Source organism: Zalophus californianus, chromosome 5, assembly GCF_009762305.2.
Source record: "Zalophus californianus isolate mZalCal1 chromosome 5, mZalCal1.pri.v2, whole genome shotgun sequence".
In the NCBI taxonomy this organism is placed as follows: domain Eukaryota; kingdom Metazoa; phylum Chordata; class Mammalia; order Carnivora; family Otariidae; genus Zalophus; species Zalophus californianus.
The window spans coordinates 80,012,042-80,032,920 of NC_045599.1; the positions used below are offsets into that span (position 1 = coordinate 80,012,042).

The following is a 20,879-nucleotide window of genomic DNA, read 5'->3' on the forward strand; positions in this document are numbered from 1 at the left end:
TACATACGTATCTATGTTGGAAATCAAGTAATTTATGTTTTCTAAAATTGTTTAGAGAATGTTCTTCGAAGTGTCCTTCTGCCTCTATCCTCCCGTACTTACTTCAGGGCACATAGAGGTGATATAAAACGTCTTCTAGTGCAGAAGCCGGCAGGCATCACTCTGTTGAAATACGGGTGTTCAGATTTATTTGCCTTTATATTATCGGGGGCATATGTAGATTTTGAAATAAGTTTGAATCAATATTTATTTAAATTTGTATTAATTTACACCAAAATTTACGCCTTTTATGTTCAGATAAAGTATTTTGTTAAAAAAAAAAAGAAACAACAGTAACAACAAACTCTCTTGGATTGAGACTGCAACATAAATTAGCAACATTTATAAAACCATTTTGTGGTTCCACTCTTTGGGTTCAGACTCAGCTCAGGCACCAACTAGGTGTGTGACCTCGAGGAAGTTAAACTTTCCAAATCTTTAAAATGTGGATCATAATTGGTCACATCCTTACTGAAGTGAGAGGTGTAAATTTGGAAATGCATGTGAAAAGGCTTGGCACATGGTGAGAGCTAACCAAATGTCATATTCTTATCGCCGAGTTTATTAACTTGTTTGGCAGAGGAGATGCACACGAATTGAGAATGGAAAAGTCTGATCAAAGAAAATAATTTCTTACAAGAATGGAAAAGATCAAGTCTGAGGATTCAAAAACAGCGAATCCAATCAGAATCTAAATCTGAATACACCTCACCCCGCAATTTTCAAGATTGACCCTATAATTTGTAATTTCATGGGCTTCCGGTCTTCTCTACTTCGGCTCAGTGCAGAGTCCTTTAAAGTAGAGACTCACCGATGATAAACATCACACCACAGCCCCTAACCCGGAGGAAACCTGAGCGTAGCCGGGCCTGCGAGTCGGAGCTCCCGAGGCAGAGTGCCGGTTGGGACTGGGAGGAGGCGTCACGACTCCTCCTCTCCTCCCCAGGCCGCAACTCCCCCGCCCCCGCCCCCGCCAACTACTTCAGGCCTCTTAAAACCTTTCCTCGCCCGCCCGCCCTTGCTCGGGGTGTCGGAGCAGGGCGCAGGAGGCGGGCCCAGCGCTGACGGGCGGCGCCTCCGCAGCTAGAGGGAGGAGGTTGGGAAGGCGGGCGGGGGAGGAGAAGGCGGGGCCTACGCCGGGCGGTAGCTGGCGCCGAGCGCGGTGGGAGAGGAGAGGGTACCCGGCTGGCTCGCCTGGCGGCCTCTGCCCGGATCTCGACGCCGCAGCCCTGCGCCTCTCCCGCCCTTGTCTCCGGCTCCGTGGCCCAGGCACAGCGGAGGTGGCGGAGCCGTGGGCCACCGGTAGGTTGCACGGGGACGGCGGTTCCGCCTGCAACCTTTTGTGCTGCAGAAAAAGGTGGTGGTGGTGGTGATGGGCGGGTGGGTTGGGGGGTGCCCCAGTCACCGAGCCCCGGTGCCAGCCCCAGTCGCGGCACCGCCCCTTCCTCCCTGCCTCGTGTCGGGGCCGGGCGCGCGGTGTCTGCGCGGTGCTGGGGAACCCTGGGCGGGCGGGCCTCTGGGATGGGCGGCGGGTCGGCCCCAGGGGCCCCGGGCCTCGGCGGGCTGGTCCTTGGGCGCCCGGGCAGGAGGCTGGGGTCTGGTGAACTGGGTGGGGCCCTTGCGGGGTGCGGGGAGCCCGCGGCTGCTTGGCACAGGGGTGGGGCCGGAGACGCCGTGAGTGTGCAGCGCGTGTGAGTGTGCGGGGACGTGCGCCCCCGTGTGCGCGCGGCGTGCGCTCGCCGGGGAGGTGCGGGGACTCGGCGAGCCGGAGCGCCTCTCCCGCTGTGCGGCGGCGCGGAGGCGCGGAAGTCGGGGCGCGTTGGCGCGCACGCTAATTCCTCCGCCGGCGTGCCCGCACCGCGGGGCGGCCGGTCTCGGGGCCCCATTGAGAAGTAGCTCTTTCCCGGGCTTGCCGCGGCTGTGGCCGCGCGCTGGGTGCGACTGCCCCGGCCAGATAGCGCCTGGGGGCGAGCCCTGACGGCCTTATCTCGTCGGCCCTCGTCGCCCGAGCTGCAATCCGGGGGGGTGAGGCCACTCTCGAGCCCGCAGCCCGCGCCCGCTGCCCTTCTGCCGGTGCGGCGGGGGCGGACGGACCGGCAGTGCCTGGGGGCGCGCGTGTAGATTGTGGTCGGGTGCTGGCCAGAAGCGAAAGCGGCAGATTTGTCGTTGGGCATCTCCGCCCTCTCCCCACCTGTCGCGGGTGGACTTTGGGGCGGGTTAGGAAAGGGGTTTCCAGGCGAGCGTTGTGCAGGCGGCCCCATTGTGAAGCTGCCAAACTCTCTCTAGTGGTGGAATCTGCAAATCTGCCTGCGAGGCGATGGGAACGTGAAGGGAATGATGGCCCCGTCCTTTTCCCCTTGCAAATGTTCCACATCCTTAGGGTCTTCCTGCTTCTCCGCCCACATCAGTTTGTACCCGGGTAGGTTAGTGGTCTGTGTCGAGCCAAGATGCTGATAGGGTATGCGTGTGGTTGTAGTGCACAGGTAAAACTGGGGCTGGGAACTTTCTAATCATTTGAGGAAGAATGGAGGCAGTAGCATTTTATTGCATGCTCACTGCTCCTAGGCGAGAGAGCAATTCTTGCACAACATTTCTGACGTTACTAGAACTTTATTTTACATTGTTTTTCTCAGATGAACCACCTTACAATTTAGTTACAAGTTGTTAGAGGAAGTTACACACTAAGGGAGATAGAAGTGATCACTTCCCAAAGTTTATTTTCTTAATGATTTCAAAATACAGTATTGGTTATTATTGCAGAAGCATTTGGTACTTTATTAACTCAAGACCATGATTTATGCTTACACAATTATGTTTAATGAATGTTTCACAGATTTCAGTGTTTCTGTGTTGTAGCTATGTATGCATTATAAACTTAATAAAATGACCAGGATGAAATATTAGGATTGATGAACCCGTAGACCTTTTGATTTGATAGGAACGGTGTATACAATTTGCTTCTGTCAACATTTTAGTAAATTGCAAGTGAGACTGTTTAATAGTGAGTATTCTAGGACATAAGATATATAGGGTATTTATTGACCTTGCATAATAGCGAATTTGTTTACTTTGTATAATTTTGTATCCTTTGGAGAGCTCTTGTACACCCTTAAAAGTATTTAGGGTGTTAGGAGTAACAAAACTTTACATACAGAGTTGAAATTTGCTTTGCTGTTGCTGATTTATTTATATCCTCTAGGGAAAAAAAATCAGCTCTTTTCCTCCAGAGAGAACTCTGGATTTATCACCAGCCTATCAAAATAAGTTCCTGGATTTAAGCTTTCATGTGGAAGGTTAGCTAATTCCACCGTATGCACCTGTCCCATTTCGGTTATGCTTTCCTAAGAGGCAAATTTCTTGTAAAGACTGCATGTAGATCTGCCGTTCCAGTTACTGTCAGTCATATTTGTAGTGAAAGCAATTTTTTTTTTCTAAAAGTAGAAGGGTGACTTTACATAATAGTGAGACAACACTGGTAATCTAGCTTTAATTTCTACTAACAGAAATAGAGGGAAAATGCATGCTGCACTTTCAGGGGGTTGCTATTAAAAGAACTGATACTAGGAAGAGAAACACATTTTTTTGTCTTACTGAACTGATTATGGGTTGTCTTACCCCCTTGGTGAGGTTTGTAAGATCAAGGATGGTTTCAGAAATGTCACGCACTACTCAACAACTCTTCTTAAAAATTATTGATGATTTAGTTTTTATGAGTTACAAATGGAAAGGTGAGATTGAAGTAATCCCTACGAGGAGCATGTAGGGTAGGTACAGCTAAGCATTTTGTTCTTATTGTGTGTGTTGTACTAGCAGTTAAACCATTTTATTTCTGCTCAGTGTTCTGTTACTTGAGAGACTTTGGTCCTTATCTTTTTTGTTTTTAGAGTAATCTTTGACACTAGTGGTCGCAAAATATTTTCATTAATCTGAATGCAACTTTTAAAAATCTGTTTTTTAAAATTATTGATCTCTCCTCAAATAGCTCCTCTGAGAAATACTGCCTGTTTCCTTTTTTTTTCTTTGTGTTTTGGGATCTAGAATTAGAATCCATAACTTCCACCATTTTTCTTTGCCTAAAATTTATCTTGTTTTCCATAATATACTCTTTAATGATTAGTGGGCTTTATTTACCAAAATTCACAAGGGCTATTTGCTGGCCTTCATATTTATAACCATATGATTTGGAAGTGATATATTTTAATTTTTTTCTTTAAAAAACAAAACTCTTTAAAGTAGGTTTCACGGTGGAGCCCAACACAGGGCTTGAACCCACAACCCTGAGATCAGTACCTCAGCTGAAATTAAGAGACCCTTAATTGACTGAGCCATCCAGGCGCCCCTAAATTTTTTTATTTTTTTTCTTCCAAATTTTTATTTAAATTCTAGTTAGTTAGCATATAGTGTAATATTGGTTTCAGGAGTAGAATTTAGTAATTAATCACTTACATACAACACCCAGTGCTCATCATAACCAGTGTCTTCCTCAATACCCATCACCCATCTAGCCCATCCCCCACCCCCTCCCTCTGTCAACCCTAGTTCTCTGTCCGTCAATTTTTTTTCTTATTGCTATTTTGTTAGTAGATCTGTGCTGAAGTCTCATACTTATGGCTTTTTTGTACGTAGGGATTTTGTGTGGGCCTGAACATTTCGTGTGGAGCTTTCTGTATTTGGGGAAAAAAAAAAACCACTCCCTTCTCTGGGTTCCCAGTACCATTCAGGTTTACTGTTCTATGCATTAGATTTCCATGTCTGTCTGTCTGTCCTCTTTGCCTGGTCTCCGCCTTCACTTTTTGTATCTGTCCCAGTACCTGTACCATGCTGGGATATAGTAAGACTCAAGAAATATTGTTGAAGGACAGAAGGAGTAAATGAATAATTGAGTGGCTGAGTGGATACAACCACAGAAATACTCCTCAGATCTGAATGGGAAGCCACTGTGCAAGCAGAAGGGTCTTTTTTCCTTCCTCCCCTCCCCACCCCCAGTCTTTTAATTCATTGCCTTTTCATTGTTAAATATTACTTTTGAGTAGGATAACAATGTAATTGCCAAACTGGGACACTTTGGAGAGATAAAGGGGGTGCTATAAATAATTATGCCGCATTACTGGCTGTGAACTGAGACATGTGGCCACCCTACTTTTGCAGGACATTCTTCTTTATTTACCTGTTTTGATATCTATCACCCTGCCTGAGATATTTGACACACTTCCTGGTTAATGTTTGCAAACTTTCCTATTTGCCGTAGCTTCATTTGCAGTCAAACGTTGGGTGTCTTTTGCTTAGTCACTCATGGCTTCCCTATCCCGAGGCCTGCGGGAAGACCTTGGCCATGCTGACTTTTTCCTATTTTAATTGCTTCCAGGATAATGTCACGGGGTTTTCTGTTCATTTCAGCTGTTTGTAGCTGGAAGCATTATGTATTCTAGCCTCTGCTCTTTTTACCTCAGTCCGTTTTTCTACACAGCGTTTAGTCCATCTTGTAAGCATTTCACATGAGTTCTTTTCCTTCTTGCTGACTGTCTTTGCGAGGAGATCCGTTGATATCTTGCCAAGCTTTCATGGTAAAAACATTGGCCAGAATCAGCTGCAGGTGTTAGAGATTTATAGATTTTTAAAATATTCTAAAAATGCTATTTCTAAACATTTTTTAAAAAAGATTTTATTTATTTGACAGAGACACAGCGAGAGAGGGAACACAAGCAGGGGGAGTGGGAGAGGGAGAAGCAGGCTTCTTGCTGAGCAGGGAGCCCGATGTGGGGCTCGATCCCAGGACCCAGGGATCATGACCTGAGCCGAAAGCAGACGCTTAACGACTGAGCCACCCAGGCGCCCCTAAAAATGCTATTCCAATCTAAAACTTTATTCTAGATTTGAAAGCAGGGGAACCTTAAAGTGATGGTCTACTCTTGCCCCGGAGCCGAAGTGGAAATTTAGGAAATGCTTGGTACTTTCATAGTAAACAAAATATATTAACTCATCATCCCTATTCTGCCAGTGTCTGTGGGCTTTGGAGTCAGACTGGTAGGCGTTCAGATTCTTGTTCTGACTCTCAAATAGTTATTACTTGGTTGAATACTTTAAAATGGGGGTAATATTTTCCCCATGAAGTAGCTATAAAATGTTTGTAGCTTTTGGCATAGAGAAGGTGTTCAAAAATATTGGTTTCTTTTTATTAAAAATCCAGTTTTTTGGGAACTTTCATATTAAAATCTTAATTGTTTCTAGCAGGACATGGGGTAAAGCCCATACTGTAATTTTTCTTCTTCTTCATCGTCTTCTTTTTTTTTTTTTAAAGCTAGATACCTTTATAGGCGATCTCTTCAAGAAGACATATTCTTATACTACTACTACTTTCTGGTCTCATTCTTTTAATTCTTCCTCTTTTTCATCATCTTTATCCTCTTCTTAGCCTCTGTCCACAGTTAGCAGGTGGTGACGCACACAACAGTAAGCAGAGTCAGAAATGACTAAAAACTGAGACAGGGAATGGAGCTGCTGCACCTTGGTTTCGCCTGGGTGGCTCTCTTGGACTCTGTGTTTGTCTTCTATTTTTGGCTTGGCACTGCTGTAATAGGGATAATCAGTTACTGCACTTTGTTGGCTATGAAATTACCGACCATTTTCTTAGACTTCCACATCAGCTCCCGGGCAAGAGTTGGATAATTACTTTAAGGCTCTCTGTTTTCAAATCCAGAATGAAGTTTGGGGTTGATTTTTCTTTTGCTCTTGAAAAAAATGTTGGAAAATCTATTTTTTCAATGCATTCAAAAGCTTGAAAAGAAGCTCACATCACTAAATACATAATACACATTACATGATAGCTTGAATGAGATTTTACAGTGTTTTCTAAAACTAGTTTTTATTTAGAATTAAAACACATCCAGATTTTTCTAACGTTCCTGCTCCTGGGTTTTCTGTCTAGATTTCTAAAAGTCTAAATGAAATTTATCTCACTCCATGATAGAGGTAGCCCTGAAAAATGAAGTGGAAATGTCTCTCTCTATTTGGCATCCAACCATATAACCAGCTAGTTATTGGTTGATACCGTCTTTGTCCTCCCTTATAATTTATTATTTTCAAGTATCTTATATGCTCCTAGGAGAAAGGGTCCATGGTGTAGACTGACTTTGTACAGGACTCTGGTATGTGCTTTAACATCCTCACATTTTCAAGTTGGAAATAACACTAGAACTAGTAGCTAAAACCACCTCCTTCTAATCATTTCACAAGTGAGGCAATAAAGCTTTAAAATAAAGTGCCTCCCCACACATTTGAAATAGAATTCCATTTACAGAAATTAATTTACATTTTTCAGGAACATGGTTATTGTGTAAAAAGCTGTCCATGCGGGCCACATGTATATAAAGCAAAGCCAGTGGGCTTGGGAGTCAGACAAACGGGTTCAAGTTCCCGCCTGACTCTCAAAGAGCATTGCTTGATGGAATACTTTACAAGGGGGGTGATACCTCCTCATGGAGTAGTGGGTAAGATGAAGCGATAGAAATGGCGCGTAGCTTTGGCATACAGAAGGTGCTCAAAAATATGAGTTTCTTCTTAAATGTCCCTTCCCCATTAAAAATCCATTTACTTGAATAAGAAATCAGCTTAAACTTTATAACAGTAGTATTGGGGACATTTTGAGGGGTGCTTATATTAAATAAAAAACGTATTGTCGGGCAAGAGTTTTTGCTGCGTTACAGTTCACTCTATGTGAAAACCAGAGGCTTCACTGGTGGAGGAGAACCGAGTCTTCCTTCTGTAGTGTCTTGGTTCCCCAGCCTGGACCCAGTGTGCGGCAGAAGCAGCGCAAGGGAGCATCGCGTGTCCGTTTCCTAAATCTGTGGAAGTTCCAAAGGCTGATACCTGTGGGAGCTTCCCAGGATGACAGACAGGTCTTGGTGCATTCACTCCTTCCAGTTTCTGAAGCTCAAGAGGCAGATCCCTTTAACTCAGTAACTAGCCATTTCCTTTGGATGAAACTCTTCAGCAGTGGTAAGGAAAGTAATAAAGTGACAGAGTCCTTGCCTTCTCCCTTGCTGTTCGCACTGGCCGTGAGGGCGTGTTTTCTCTGTAGCCACTCTTGGGGGCCCTGTGCACCTGTGCTGGTGAGATGAATCCACTCAGCTCACTTGAGGTTCCCTGGCCCCTGGTTAAGCACGGCCACAGAAACCCAACCAGCAAAGAAATCGTTACAGGTGGATGGGACTTTGGGGAGTTTTCTTGACCTCTAGAAATTAACAAGGAGGGTAGGAGATAAAGATAGATTCTCACACATTACCTCCCCAGGTAAGGGGGAGGCCTAGAGGAGATGCTCGAAACCTTAAGCAATGTGATAACTCTAAAGAAGTGTTGTTCTCTTAAAAAAAAAAAAATGTTTTCCAAGGCCTTTCCAGTCATTTGCCTCAGAGCAGTCTTATGAAGGATTTTTATTGTTGCTATTTTATGGCTAAGATGAGTAGACACCAAAAATTAATTGCATAATAATAACATCACACATCTCTAAAGGGCTTTACAATGCGCAGAACACGTTCCCCTGCCTCATCTCACTTGATCCACATGACATCTGTATGAGGGAGGAAGAACGATACGGTCCTCATTTTAAATACTGCTCTTTATGCAAGGTCAGGAGTCAGAGTTCTTAGCAAGGCCGTAGCTAGGACCTGTTCTTTTGATCCTGGCCTCATCGTTATTTTTTTCATAGAATATTGTGAATCTCTTGAGTACATGAAGAAGACTAGGTTGGTGGAACCAACATTTAAACCCCCAAATTTGTGTGTCTCTTTATTTAGTCCAGTTAGCTGCTCTTAGTCTCGAGGTAGAATTTCAGCAACAGAATACAGAGGAACAAACATGACAAAATGTTTGAAGTTTCATTTAGCGGAACAAAGTCAAATTGCTTTAATTAAATGAATTAATATTATATCCTCTATAACCTGTACCTCCTGCTAGTTTCATCCTGTGTTGCAGTTAGAATTGTTATAATTGCTTTATACGTTGTGTTACTTGTTAAATTAAAGGTTTATTTTTATATTCCATGTTTAGTATCTGGAGTAGAGCAGAAAAAATATTATGCCTGTGTTCCCTTGGGACTCATTGGACATTGCACAGTGACATCTGGGATTTAGTCTGGTGAGTTATATTTTGCTTTATCTCTCTGTTAACCCGTTGTATGAACATAATATCGTCATGTGTTTTAAGGACTACATAAACAGATGAATGTGAAATGTCGAGATGTTATTGCAAACATGTATACTACAGTAATGAAATTTTTAATGATGGGAACTGAAATTATTGTTGCAGATTGCTAAGATTATTACTTTGGAAGTGTTTGCCTTACTGATTGGGGTTTTTCCTTATTCCTGTGAGATAAAGGAGGTTTTATGGAATAATATTTCAGGATAGAGTAGTTAAGAGGTAGTTGCTCTAATTTCAGGGAAATTTTAGTGAAACATTAATCCCTAGAGATTGGCAAAATAATTTGCACAAAGTTCTAGTTGTATGTTATCATACATAAAGAATGGCCAACAGGTGACTGAAAGGAGCATCAGTTTCACTTGGTTGTATAGCAGTTCACTTTTATTACACCGTGAATTTAAACTTGTTAAAATGATGTGGTGCTGTTGTTTTTTCCTTGTCTTTTTTCAGTGCATTTTCTGTTGTATCTATGCTAACACAGTTATCCATGTGACTCCATGTGTTTGAAGGTGAAAAAAAATTGATAATTATCTTTGTAGCTTTTTAGCATTTGAAAAAGTACACTAGTGTGACTTGGTGCTTTGGTATCTCATTCTACTTGAGCAGTGTCCTTGTAAGTCCTTGCTTTGAATTAGGGTGGTCAGAATCCTTGGGGAAAAAAATTCTGGAAAAACTTCTGGTTTCATAATAAGTGATCTCCAAATTAGCAGTCAGCAGCAGAATGATTCAAATGAATGATGGGGAAAACCAGGTTTTCTGGTTTCATTAGGTAGATACAGCGTACCAGATTTATGACAATGCATTTTAAAACATTGAGAAAATGGAAACATTACTAAATTTTCAGTTTTGAGGAAAAAAGCAAGACGTTTGAAAACTCTTAAGTACAAAATACGTTTAGAGGATATTGAGTAGAAATAATATGGCTGAGTCAGTAACTCATCTAATTTAAAGAAAGCACAAAACTAGGAGCAGTGAGTGGAAGTTACAGGAATGTGTGTGTGCGTGTGTGTGTATCTTTCTCTTCAGATGCATATGTGTATATGTGGGTGTGTATACATTATTATGGATAAATAGTTATATATGTAAATACAGGGCCAGTCTAGAATAGCTACAAAGGTGAAATGAACCAACTCGAGAGGTAGTGAGTTACCTGTCATTGGAGGTGTTCAAACATAGACTGAACAACCATTAGGATTCCTTCTGATTCTGAGATTAGATAATTTGAAGAATTTTAAAATTAGGAGGATGGTCAAAAACTTGGAAGTATGTGACAGGCTTATTTTAATTTTATTTATTTTTTTATTTTTAAAGTCAGACTTCAAATTGAAGTATAATTTGTATATAGTAAAAATCACCCTTTTGTATAGTTTGATGAGTTTTGAAAAATGTATTCAGCTGTGGAATGCCCATTACAGTCAATATATAGACCATTTTAGACCATTTTAGTCACCCCCCAAGATTCCCTGTGCCCCTTTGTAGTTTTGTCCCCTCCTCCCAACCCTGACCTTTTGCAGTCACTGATTGATTACTGTCCCATTAGTTTTCCAGAATGTCCTATAAATAGAATCATACATATGTAGCATTTTCTATCTATCTGCTGCTTTCTTTCTTGTAATCCTGGTTTGCTCCTTTCTGTTGCTGGATGGTATTCCATTGTATGGATGGAGCATGGTTTCTTGCTCCATTTCCCTGTTGATGGACATTTGGATTGTTTCCAGGTTTTGGTGATTATGAATAAAACTGTTAAAAACATTCATGTTCAGGTCTTTGTGTGAACATACATGTTCATTTTTCTGAGGTAAATACCTTCCAGTAGGGTAGGTGGGTTGTTTAATAAACATTTATTTAACTGTGTAATTGCCAAACTGTTTTCCAAAGGGCTTTACCTGGCACAGGCTTCAAAGAAGTTAAAGTAACTGTAGCAAAGTGTGTGCAGAGGAAGGGGCCTGATTCTCAATCAGCACAGATTTATTTTTATTTTGTATCCAGTTTTAACAAGTCTGATTAGCACATACTTTTTAAGCCCACAATGGACTAGAAACAGTAAGTTAGAAGGTGTTAGGGATAGGTTGTTAGCAATTTGAAGCAGCCAAAAAGGTATCCACTAATGGGACAGTAATCACTGATCTAAAACAAAACAAAACAAAAAGCAGGGACTTAGAGGAGTGAAATTCTTTTATCTGATAAGTTCTGTCTGACAAGTTCCCAGACATGTCTGCAGAGTAGAATCTCCTGGAGATCTTTTGAAAATTTCAGAGCCTAGGCTGTGCCCCAGATGACTTAAAACCACAGACCTGGGGTAGAGCACAGGCCTCCATAGTTTTTGAAGCTCCTTGGATGCTGTTCGCCTATATACTAAGTTGAGGAGCCGTGTGCCCCAAGCACAGCATGATGAAGTGGCGGGCGTCAGGAAACCTGGGACTGCCTGCCCCGCCCTGGGCAAGCCCCTGCCTTCATGGCTTCAGTGCCCTCTTCTTCATAATCAGAAGCTCTGCAGAGGTGAAATCCAAGATGATGCTGGCATTGAAACTAGGTGGTTCTAGGTATTACTAGACTGACAGTAGTCAAGCTTGGGAGACTCCATTTGCCAAGAGCTGGCTTTATTCCAAATGGATCATTTCTTGAAAAGGATTTTGTTCACATGGTGACATTTTTGTTCTGTATATTTAGACAGTTATATATGTTTTCTCTTAAATGGAATTGCTGTGTGTTACTAAAAATGGTTCAAGCATATGGAGCAATTTTTTTGATTACTGATGGTGACTTTTTTTTTGATGTGGCTTTTTTTTTTCGATAAGCCTGATTAAAAAAAAATTCCCAGAATGCAGTCCTTCTCAAAAAGAATTCTTTGTAAGGCAGTTGTGAAACTTCTCAGCTGTTTTCAGAGCTGGTCTGAGGAGCTGAGGCACCTTGGTTATATCTTTTAAATGCTCCTTGTGCCAAATGCTTGGGAGGCTTGACCTCTCAGGGAGTGTTCAGAACTGAGCAGATTTTACCCAGGTGATGGTCTTTTGAGTGTGCTCATCTCAGTGTACAAGGGTCCTCTACATGTGTGTTGTAGTTTGGACCTGTTGGCCTTAGTTGCAGCCAGAATTCATAATTGCATGCTGTACCCCATGTTTTTAAAATATACGCTGTGTACATTTTTCTAGCAGATATTGAGGTGTTACCTTGTCTATAGTCTTCTTGAGTTTTGAATCCTCCCATATTTCAAAGAAATATGGTGGCCCCTATGAATACTGTCAGGTCTTTCATGTTTTGTAAGTCTATGTCAGTACCTTTGTTACAGATTCGATTGTGAAGGAATTTGATAGTGAAGACCCTTAGGTGCCATTACAAAGAATTATATATGTTCCTGGAACTTGTTTAGGAAACTCTGTTTTAAAAGTATTAGTCAACTACAAGTTGACTTTTCCATTCTCTTTTGTATTTTTTGTTCTAGACTCTTCTATCAAAGGAAATGTTGCTGCTTCTGTTATTATAATAACAATACTTTTTCTGTTTTCTGTTTCCGGTTTTTATTTTTGCTTTAAACTACGTATGAAAAGCATTAATGGAACCAATAAGAATGTCGTTGCTCTGTGATTTCTAGCGTTTAGCAGTGCAGAAGTTAGCATCGTGCCTAGTTTCCTGGTTCATGTTTATTCTTATTGATGCGGCGGGAGTGGGTGCCTGTTGTACATACCTGTGGTATTTGTAAGAGTTCTTTGTAATCTTTTATCTTGGCAGTATGCATTTATGAGGCACGGTTTATTTTAGGATAGGAGACAAAATGCTTTGTCACGAATGGTTTGTTAAGAATAATAAAACTATAGGGTGCCTGGGTGGCTCAGTCATTAAGCGTCTGTCTTCGGCTCGGGTCATGATCCCAGGGTCCTGGGACCGAGCCCCACGTCAGGCTCCCTGCTCAGCAGGAAGCCTGCTTCTCCCTCACCCACTCCCCCTGCTTGTGTTCCCTCTCTCGCTCTCTTTCTGTCAAATAAATAAATAAAATCTTAAAAAAAAAAGAATAATAAACCTATAAGCAGATTTTTAATGGTAAAGTATAAAGAATATTCTGCCAGGCACAGGCCATCTCCAGTTGTAGTCATGGTAGCCATGTTTTCTGATCAGTGCTTTTATTTATTTTTTATTTATTTATTTTTTTAGAGAGAAAGTGAGTGAGTGGGGTTGGGGGGCTATTGAGGGCAGAGGGGGAGAGAATCTTAAAGCAGATGCCACGCCCAGCATGGAGCCCGACACGGGGCTCGATCCCATGACCCTGAGATCATGATCTTAGCCGAAATCAAGAGTCACTTAACTGACTGAGCCACCTATGCGTCCCTGATCTAGAGCTTTTAGTAAGAAATTTTGGTGTGTGAAATACTGTACCTCCATCTGTAGCGTCACTGTTTTCTTTTTTGCTAGATTGCAGAATTAGAAAGTAGCTTGACTTCTTTAGATGTGTTCCTATACTACTTCTGCTCATTTAAGAGGTCACCTGAGGAAGTTGATCCTGTCACTGCTCTCAGAGTCTTGCTCCAGTATGAAATCCAGTCAGGAAATTCTCAGGAATTTAATAGCAGAAGAAGTTTGCTTTTGGTCACATTGAAGAGTGGAGGGCATACTGCTTAGTCAGCATTCCACCTAGCTAAAAACAAAATATTTGCCAATCTGTGTTCTCTTTTCTGAAAGGCGGCCACCACCTAGCTTTCTCAGTGGTGCACACTACTAGGTGCTCTTTAGAAGGGCAATATATAAGTAAAAAATTTTAAAAAAATCTAAGCGGTTTATAAGAGGTTACCGCACCCTTGACGTTCCTACCCGAATATCAAGATCTGAAGATGTTCTCATACATTCGACACTGAAGAAACCAATTGAAACCACCTCACAGAGCTGTTAGTTTTGAGACTGTCTTACTGTTTGGAGCAGAAGTACTGATGTTTTTGTAGCTAAAACGTGCAAGCAATTTTCCAGAATTTACAGTTGTTTATCAGAAGTACAGTAGGTTGCAGCTACATATGTAATATTTAAGACAAGCGTTTTTACGTTCCAGTGCCGTGAGACTGTAATTCAGAAATCGGACATAGAGTGTCGACCTTAGTTCCTAGGCCACATACTTGTTAGAGTGTATTGGAAGTGCTTGTTTCTTTAACCTGCTGGTTAAGTGGTGTCTTTGAACAGGGGGTGTGTTGTTTACCTCAGCAAAATATGGTAGGTTTCTTAACACCAGGCTGCTCGGTTGGAATTTCCAGAGCTCTTAGACCACATTGGTTTCTTTTGTTTGACAGTCAAGGTGAAATCATTGTCAGGTAGATGCCTGAAGATCCTGTTAGGTAGTTTTGGCCAACCCACATGCTGGTTTTTATGGTGTTATGGCTGCTGGAAACTGAAGCCATGGTGGTTACTCATCTCTTAGTATTGTCCTCCTAGCTGTTTCATGTCCCATCCAGTTGTGACCTTTATAGATCACTTCACTCACTGCCTTCAGTTTTCTCATTTTCTGGGTGCTTATTTTCTAGATAATAGATACTTTCTGCCTTTTTCTCTCAAATCTTTGCATCCTGACATCCTTTATCCTCCGCCTCTAGAGATTATGAGAATTCCTGATGGTCTCCCTTGATGCAGCAGAACAGGCTTAGGATAGGAGCAAACTGCTGATGGTCCTGTTGACCATAGAAGCCTGTGCCTGCTCTTCTTTATTGTGATTTTGTACGCTCTTCCCTTGCTTAGCAATTTTTATCCCTCAGAGGCACAGAAGATGACTTTCAGCCTAGCCTCTGTTTGAATTATTACCCAAATCTGAATGGATGGAGTGTGGATGCATGGATTTGGGCAAGTTTATAATGCACCAAATGAGAACACAGGAAGGTGGCTGGTAGTGGTCTGTGGACTGTCATGGATTCCCCAGATTTGGAAGGACCTAGACCAGCATGTCACCTAATGTGGACTGAGTGCTTGAGTGTCATCACCTGGGTCATTCTTGTGTGGGGTACCCATCTGTGTGTGTGCTCCATTTCCTCCACAGCCCTGGTTATTTGAGCCTCACTGATCCCCCTCTCCTTGTCTTTCAGAATGGACTATCAGGCACACACTTGCTGCCTGTAGCTGCCTGTCAGGTTAGGTAGGTTGGAGGCCTTGGATCCGTCCTTCTGTGCTCCTTCTGGGGATCTAGAATTAGTGAGAAAGGAACTATTAGATTGGTGGAGGAAACATTTGTTTATTCAGCATAAGGTTTGATGAAGCTCGGGCCCTCTAAAGTTTATTAGATAAGAAATCTTCAGGTTTCTGTATGCTTATCAGAGTAGCTGATAGTCCCCCACTATTCCTGTCCTTTTAACAGAGAAATAAATCACACAATCAAATATAAATTTATTTTTACATTAATAATATAGAATAAAGCCAATTACCTTAAATCTAGAAGGGTTGAGAGGCTACAGTATTTTGATTAAATTAAATTTGGAACTACATAGACTAAGATTTAGAGCAAGAAATAAATAAAGCTCTGTGGATCCCTTTGGCATTTGCTCTATCTCAGGACTCAATGTTAGTTTTCAGTTGTGCTCTAGATGTGAACTGTAGTGAGGACAAGGTGGTATCTGGTGACTTCTTCATAGTCTTGGTTTATTTCCTAACGAAGGAAAGTATAGCATGCAAGTGAGGGAAATAAGGTTCTTTTTTTTTTTTTTTAAGCTTTAGAATTGCTTGGATTTTAAATGAATACCCAAACTTTGGGAAATGCTTCAACCAGGAAAAGGTTATTTGTTTTACAAAAGGATTTATAAGAATCATTTAATGTAAGTTTTTTCTAATAAATTTTTCATCTTAAAATTAGTTACTATTTGACATCATTTTGGTTAGCAACCTGAGGTACTTAAAATTGTGTTTTCTACTCCTCGCTAATGATCAAGTAGAAATAGTTTCTCTGAAATGACACTGTCACTCACTTTCCCTTAGTATTTTTTTATTTTCCAAAATTTGACTTATCTGCAGCTTCCTAGAAACCTGGATATTTTTTGTGGTACTTCTTGTCAGTGGGGTTTTCCAAACTATGTAGTGTCATCATCGTGATGAATGATATCAGCATTCATTGAGAATTGTTCTGCCATTTATTAGACTATTCAGAAGTGCAGTGTCTTAGGTATTGCAAAATAAAATAACTTGCAAAACAATGGCATATTTTCTGATTAAATAGTCAAAGTGCATCTGATATTTTATATGTGTTCAATATTAAAAATGACCTGATTTATTGGATTTAGGGTTATTTTTAAACTACGAAATGGTTTGCTGTAAATAATTCACTGGGGACATGGGAGGAAGAACATTTGCAACATTTGGGGAACTTTCCCTTAAGACTGACTCCTCCATACCTTAAAAGCATTTTTTAAGGCCTGTTTGGAACCTTTGCAGAAATTGATCCATTCTCATCTTTCATTATATACCCCTTAAATGCAATTGAAAAAAAAATTGTAGGTGTGAAGAGCTGAGCGCTTATTTTAAATTAAATGATGGAAAATGTAAAGATGTAAATTTTCAAGCTGGGTGTCTCTGGCGGATTCTTGTGGCACTGTGTAGGATATTTTTATTTGCCTCATGTTGAGATCTGTATTTGATTTGCTTACTACCACATCAAGGAATAAAGTTTGTGTGATGGAACAGAGTGCCTCATTTAGAGAAGTATTGTTTTCTGTTTCCCTCTCCATGTGAACCTTTTAGTCGTCCTCCAGACTCTAATTTAACCTGCCTTCAAGTTCATGAAGGTAGAGAAGTCCTAGTGATTTTAATGCCTGCTCTGGAATGCTCTATAGACACAGATAAACATCTGGCCGGTGGACAGTGGCTGTTTCTCAGGACGGTGTTATTTCATGCTCCCTGAGCCGTCTCAACTGCTGCAGCTTGGCCCACAGTTCTGTGCACGATGCCGTTACAATCTGAGTCTGTTTACTTTCAGGAGTGTGCCGCCTCGTGCCTAAAATGGAAGTCGATGTTAATGGAGAGTCCAGAAGTACCCTGGCCACGCTGCCCTTGCCTGTGGCCGAGGCGAGCTCCCCGGGCAAGGCGGAAGCAGAGAAGCCCCGCTGCTCCAGCACGCCGTGCTCGCCCATGCGCCGAACTGTGTCGGGCTACCAGATTCTCCACATGGACTCTAACTATTTGGTTGGCTTCACAACTGGTGAGGAACTCCTGAAGTTAGCCCAGAAGTGCACGGGAGGTGAAGAGAGTAAGGGAGAAGCTGTGCCTTCCTTGCGCTCCAAGCAGCTGGACGCAGGACTTGCGCGTTCCTCCCGTTTGTATAAAACCAGAAGTCGGTACTACCAGCCATACGAGATCCCGGCTGTCAATGGCAGGAGGCGAAGGCGGATGCCCAGCTCAGGAGACAAGTGCACTAAATCTTTACCCTATGAACCTTACAAGGCCCTCCATGGGCCTCTGCCTCTTTGTCTTCTTAAAGGTAAGAGGGCTCACTCCAAATCTCTGGACTACCTCAATCTAGATAAAATGAACATCAAGGAGCCAGCTGACACAGAAGTGCTCCAGTACCAGCTTCAACACCTCACCCTCAGAGGGGACCGTGTGTTTGCCAGGAATAATACATGAGTGACGTGCAGAGAGTGTAAACCAGTTTAGGTCAGCCTCCGCTTGGCCGGAAAAACCCACTGTTGTTCTCTGTACAGGACTCTTCACATTATAGATGGTTATATCAGCTAAGTGTTCCTGGCACATAAAAATTGTTTGGATCAAATTTGAATACAGGAATGAAATCACAGGTACTTGGGGGGAAATCATTCTAGAGCACGCAACTGCAAAGAAAACAGAATGTTGGCCATTAGTTTGTATGGCTTTTTAGCTAGGAAGAAAAGGCTTTGGTACAGTCACGCCGTCTTTATGATTCCAACACTCAAACTGGGAATGTTATCTGCTTGGTTGTTGCTGACTTGGTATGATTCATTAGAAATTTATATCTTTAAGTACTCAAGTACTTCTTTAATCTCTGTATTTTACTATAAAATGTATGTACAATGATTTGTTTTATGAAATTTGAAACTTGAACATTGCTGAATTGGACCACTTTTTATTTTTAAATATTGAGTTTAAATATTTTATAACTGGTTTTGCACTGAAAAAATTAACATTTCAGATTGACAAGAGAATAATCTTTCTTCACTTGCCTCAATAATACTATTGAGCAATGGATTTTTTTATTTCCGCATGGAAAGTTATTGATCTCTATGGCTGTACAATATTTCTTTATAGCATTATTAAAGTGTGTCTTAATACAATTAAATTTGGGATACAAAGTATTTATTTTACAATGGGTGGGGGGAAGCTTTTCCAGAAAGTTTCCAATATGAACTTTTCATAAGTTAAAAAAAGTTTCCTTAGTGCTTACTTTCTAAGTTAAAAATTCATCTGGAACTTTAAAATGGAAAGGATTCTTTTAATTGTGGATGATAGGCATAATACTGTTTGCATCTGAATGTTCTGTAAGTGAATGAAACTTTAATAGAAGGACTCATGATTTCTACTATCGAATGCTTAAACTAAGTATGAAGTGATACCATTCAGCATGGCATCAAGTCATTCCAGTTTTAGTTCTGTGCAACTCAAGCGCTCGTTGAAATTCCAGTTTCTAGGATTAGTGTAGGAGCCTAAAGTGCTTCTACGGTTTTAATGGGTTAATCCTGGATTACCTAACAATTTATGTCAATTGCACTGGTTTAATTTGTTGCTAAAGGAGTAACGCCCTGGCTTTAGTAACAAATACAGCTCAACTATTCTTGAATATATTTTGAGAAAAATGTATGTACCTTAACCTTTTGTAAAAGTTTCTGTTTCTTTTTTTTCTTTTTTGACTCTTGAAGGTGCAATTTATTACTGAATTGGCATCTCTGGCAGCATAGAACTGCTGATTTTAAATTTTAGTTTGGCGGCTGTGAGTTTCTTAGGTGTTTGCAGTCTTGCTTATAAAATAAGAACACCTTTTATTAATGAGTGGGTCATTCCTGGTGCAGGGAGGACTGACTTTCCTTTAGCCAGAATGAATGGCAAACTCTGTTTAGAGCAGAATAAGTATTAAGAAAACCCTAGGAACTCTTAATCAACATTTATTATACTTTCACTGAGGCAAACCATGTGAAAGCACCTTGGGGAACTTGACCCATATCTTACTGAGTTGATCAGATTTCTTGGTGGGCTGGAAATTTTCAGCTGTTGTATATTTTAAAGTAAATTGCACCTTTGTAACATATTGTATTGACGAATGATCACTAAGATTAACTCTATCTATACAGTCATTAGTTTGACAAGAAATAGAATCCTGTCAGATGCCAAAGAGTTGGGATTTTTACGTTTAATGATTAAAACACCGTTATTTATTGATGATTTACCCTGTGGAACTGTATTATTTCTAACTATGAAATAAAAGGGTGATGTAAACACACATTGTTGTGTGGTGCTTTAAATAAGGTTCATCATCGACGGGCTAGTTACTGTTAGGAATTCCGCCTAAGGATTGATTTTTAGGCCCCGTTTTTGTAAAAAAAAATTACTTTTGGTGCTCATTCGCATTTCGGGTTAAAGGATATATTCATGGCAATGATATGTATTCAGTCCATGAGGAAACACAGCTGTGTACCTGTGAGATCTGTCCCCTGCCCATGGACCTAAGTAGTTTGTTGAGCTAAATAAAAATATGTAGCTCTTTTGTTTTGTTTTGTTTTTACTTAAAGACAAGTGAGCCTCAGTGGCAAAAATGAAGGGGTTGGAAGTTTGAGATACGGCATGTGGGCAATGATCTGGTTAGTACAGAGAAATAATTTTAAGTTCGGTTTCCTAGAAAGGAAGTTTTGAAACTCTGGGTCTGTACTTGACGAAATGTGTTTGGAGAGCTCCTTTCAACCTCGCTTTCTCTGCACTCCATGATCTTGTTGTGCTCCTATAGTGGGTAGGATCCCATCAAAAAAAAAAAAAAAAAAAGGTTAGCCCGGATCTCTTTTCGCTAGGGGGAAAAAAAATCCCATTTTCTTCAGACTTTTGACATGGTTTCTACTTTTGAACTCTCCCCCCGCCATTTTTATTCAATTTAACATTTCATACTGAACAGGGCACACTTGCCCAGAAGACACTTGATGCTATCCTACAGTGCCTGCCTTTCAATAAATGGCAGCACCACATCACTTTATATATTTTTTTCTTTTTTTGCAAAAATACCGTGCTTTAGAGGCTTTGTTGATGTATAAAGTGGCAATAGGATTTCACTCTTGGTGCCAGTCTGAGGTGAGCTGCGCTTGTCTCTGACTTCTCCTTGGCTGTGTTTGCACCTTTGGTCCCAGGGCTCCTGGAGTTAGCAGTCAGGGAGGAAAAGACTGTGGGGGATGGATTGAAATGTAAACCGGTTCAGAACCCCGAGACCTTCCAGACTCTGGCTCGGCGAGGCTCCTGTTCCAGGCTCTATTGTTCCTTATGTCATATAATGCCCATGGGGGTGTGTGCCTTTTTCCTTCCCTGAGGTAATTATTTAAATGATTTCAGTATTTGGGATTTGGGAAGCTTTTATAAGATTGTAAGTTAACTTAAAAAGGCAAACTGGCCTTTCACTAAACAAAGAATATTTCTTGAATTCTTGAGAAAAGCAACATATTTTTACTTATTTTCTCACTCTG

The 20,879-nt window shown here is 41.2% G+C and overlaps 1 protein-coding gene across 2 annotated transcripts; it reads left to right on the forward strand.

The window, feature by feature from the left end:
• The first annotated feature begins 1,168 nt into the window (after window positions 1–1,168).
• MACIR (macrophage immunometabolism regulator) lies at window positions 1,169–19,659 on the forward strand. Of its 2 annotated transcripts, none has more exons than XM_027606904.1 (3): window positions 1,169–1,341; window positions 9,085–9,171; window positions 17,168–19,659. In XM_027606904.1, exon 3 carries the CDS (start codon window positions 17,191–17,193, stop codon window positions 17,812–17,814), a length of 624 nt encoding a protein of 207 aa, XP_027462705.1. In that variant the 5' UTR covers window positions 1,169–1,341; window positions 9,085–9,171; window positions 17,168–17,190; the 3' UTR covers window positions 17,815–19,659. The 2 variants fall into 2 exon arrangements, with proteins under 2 accessions (XP_027462705.1, XP_035583696.1); XM_035727803.1 differs by lacking the exon at window positions 1,169–1,341 and adding an exon at window positions 6,459–8,034.
• Window positions 19,660–20,879: the final 1,220 nt, after the last annotated feature.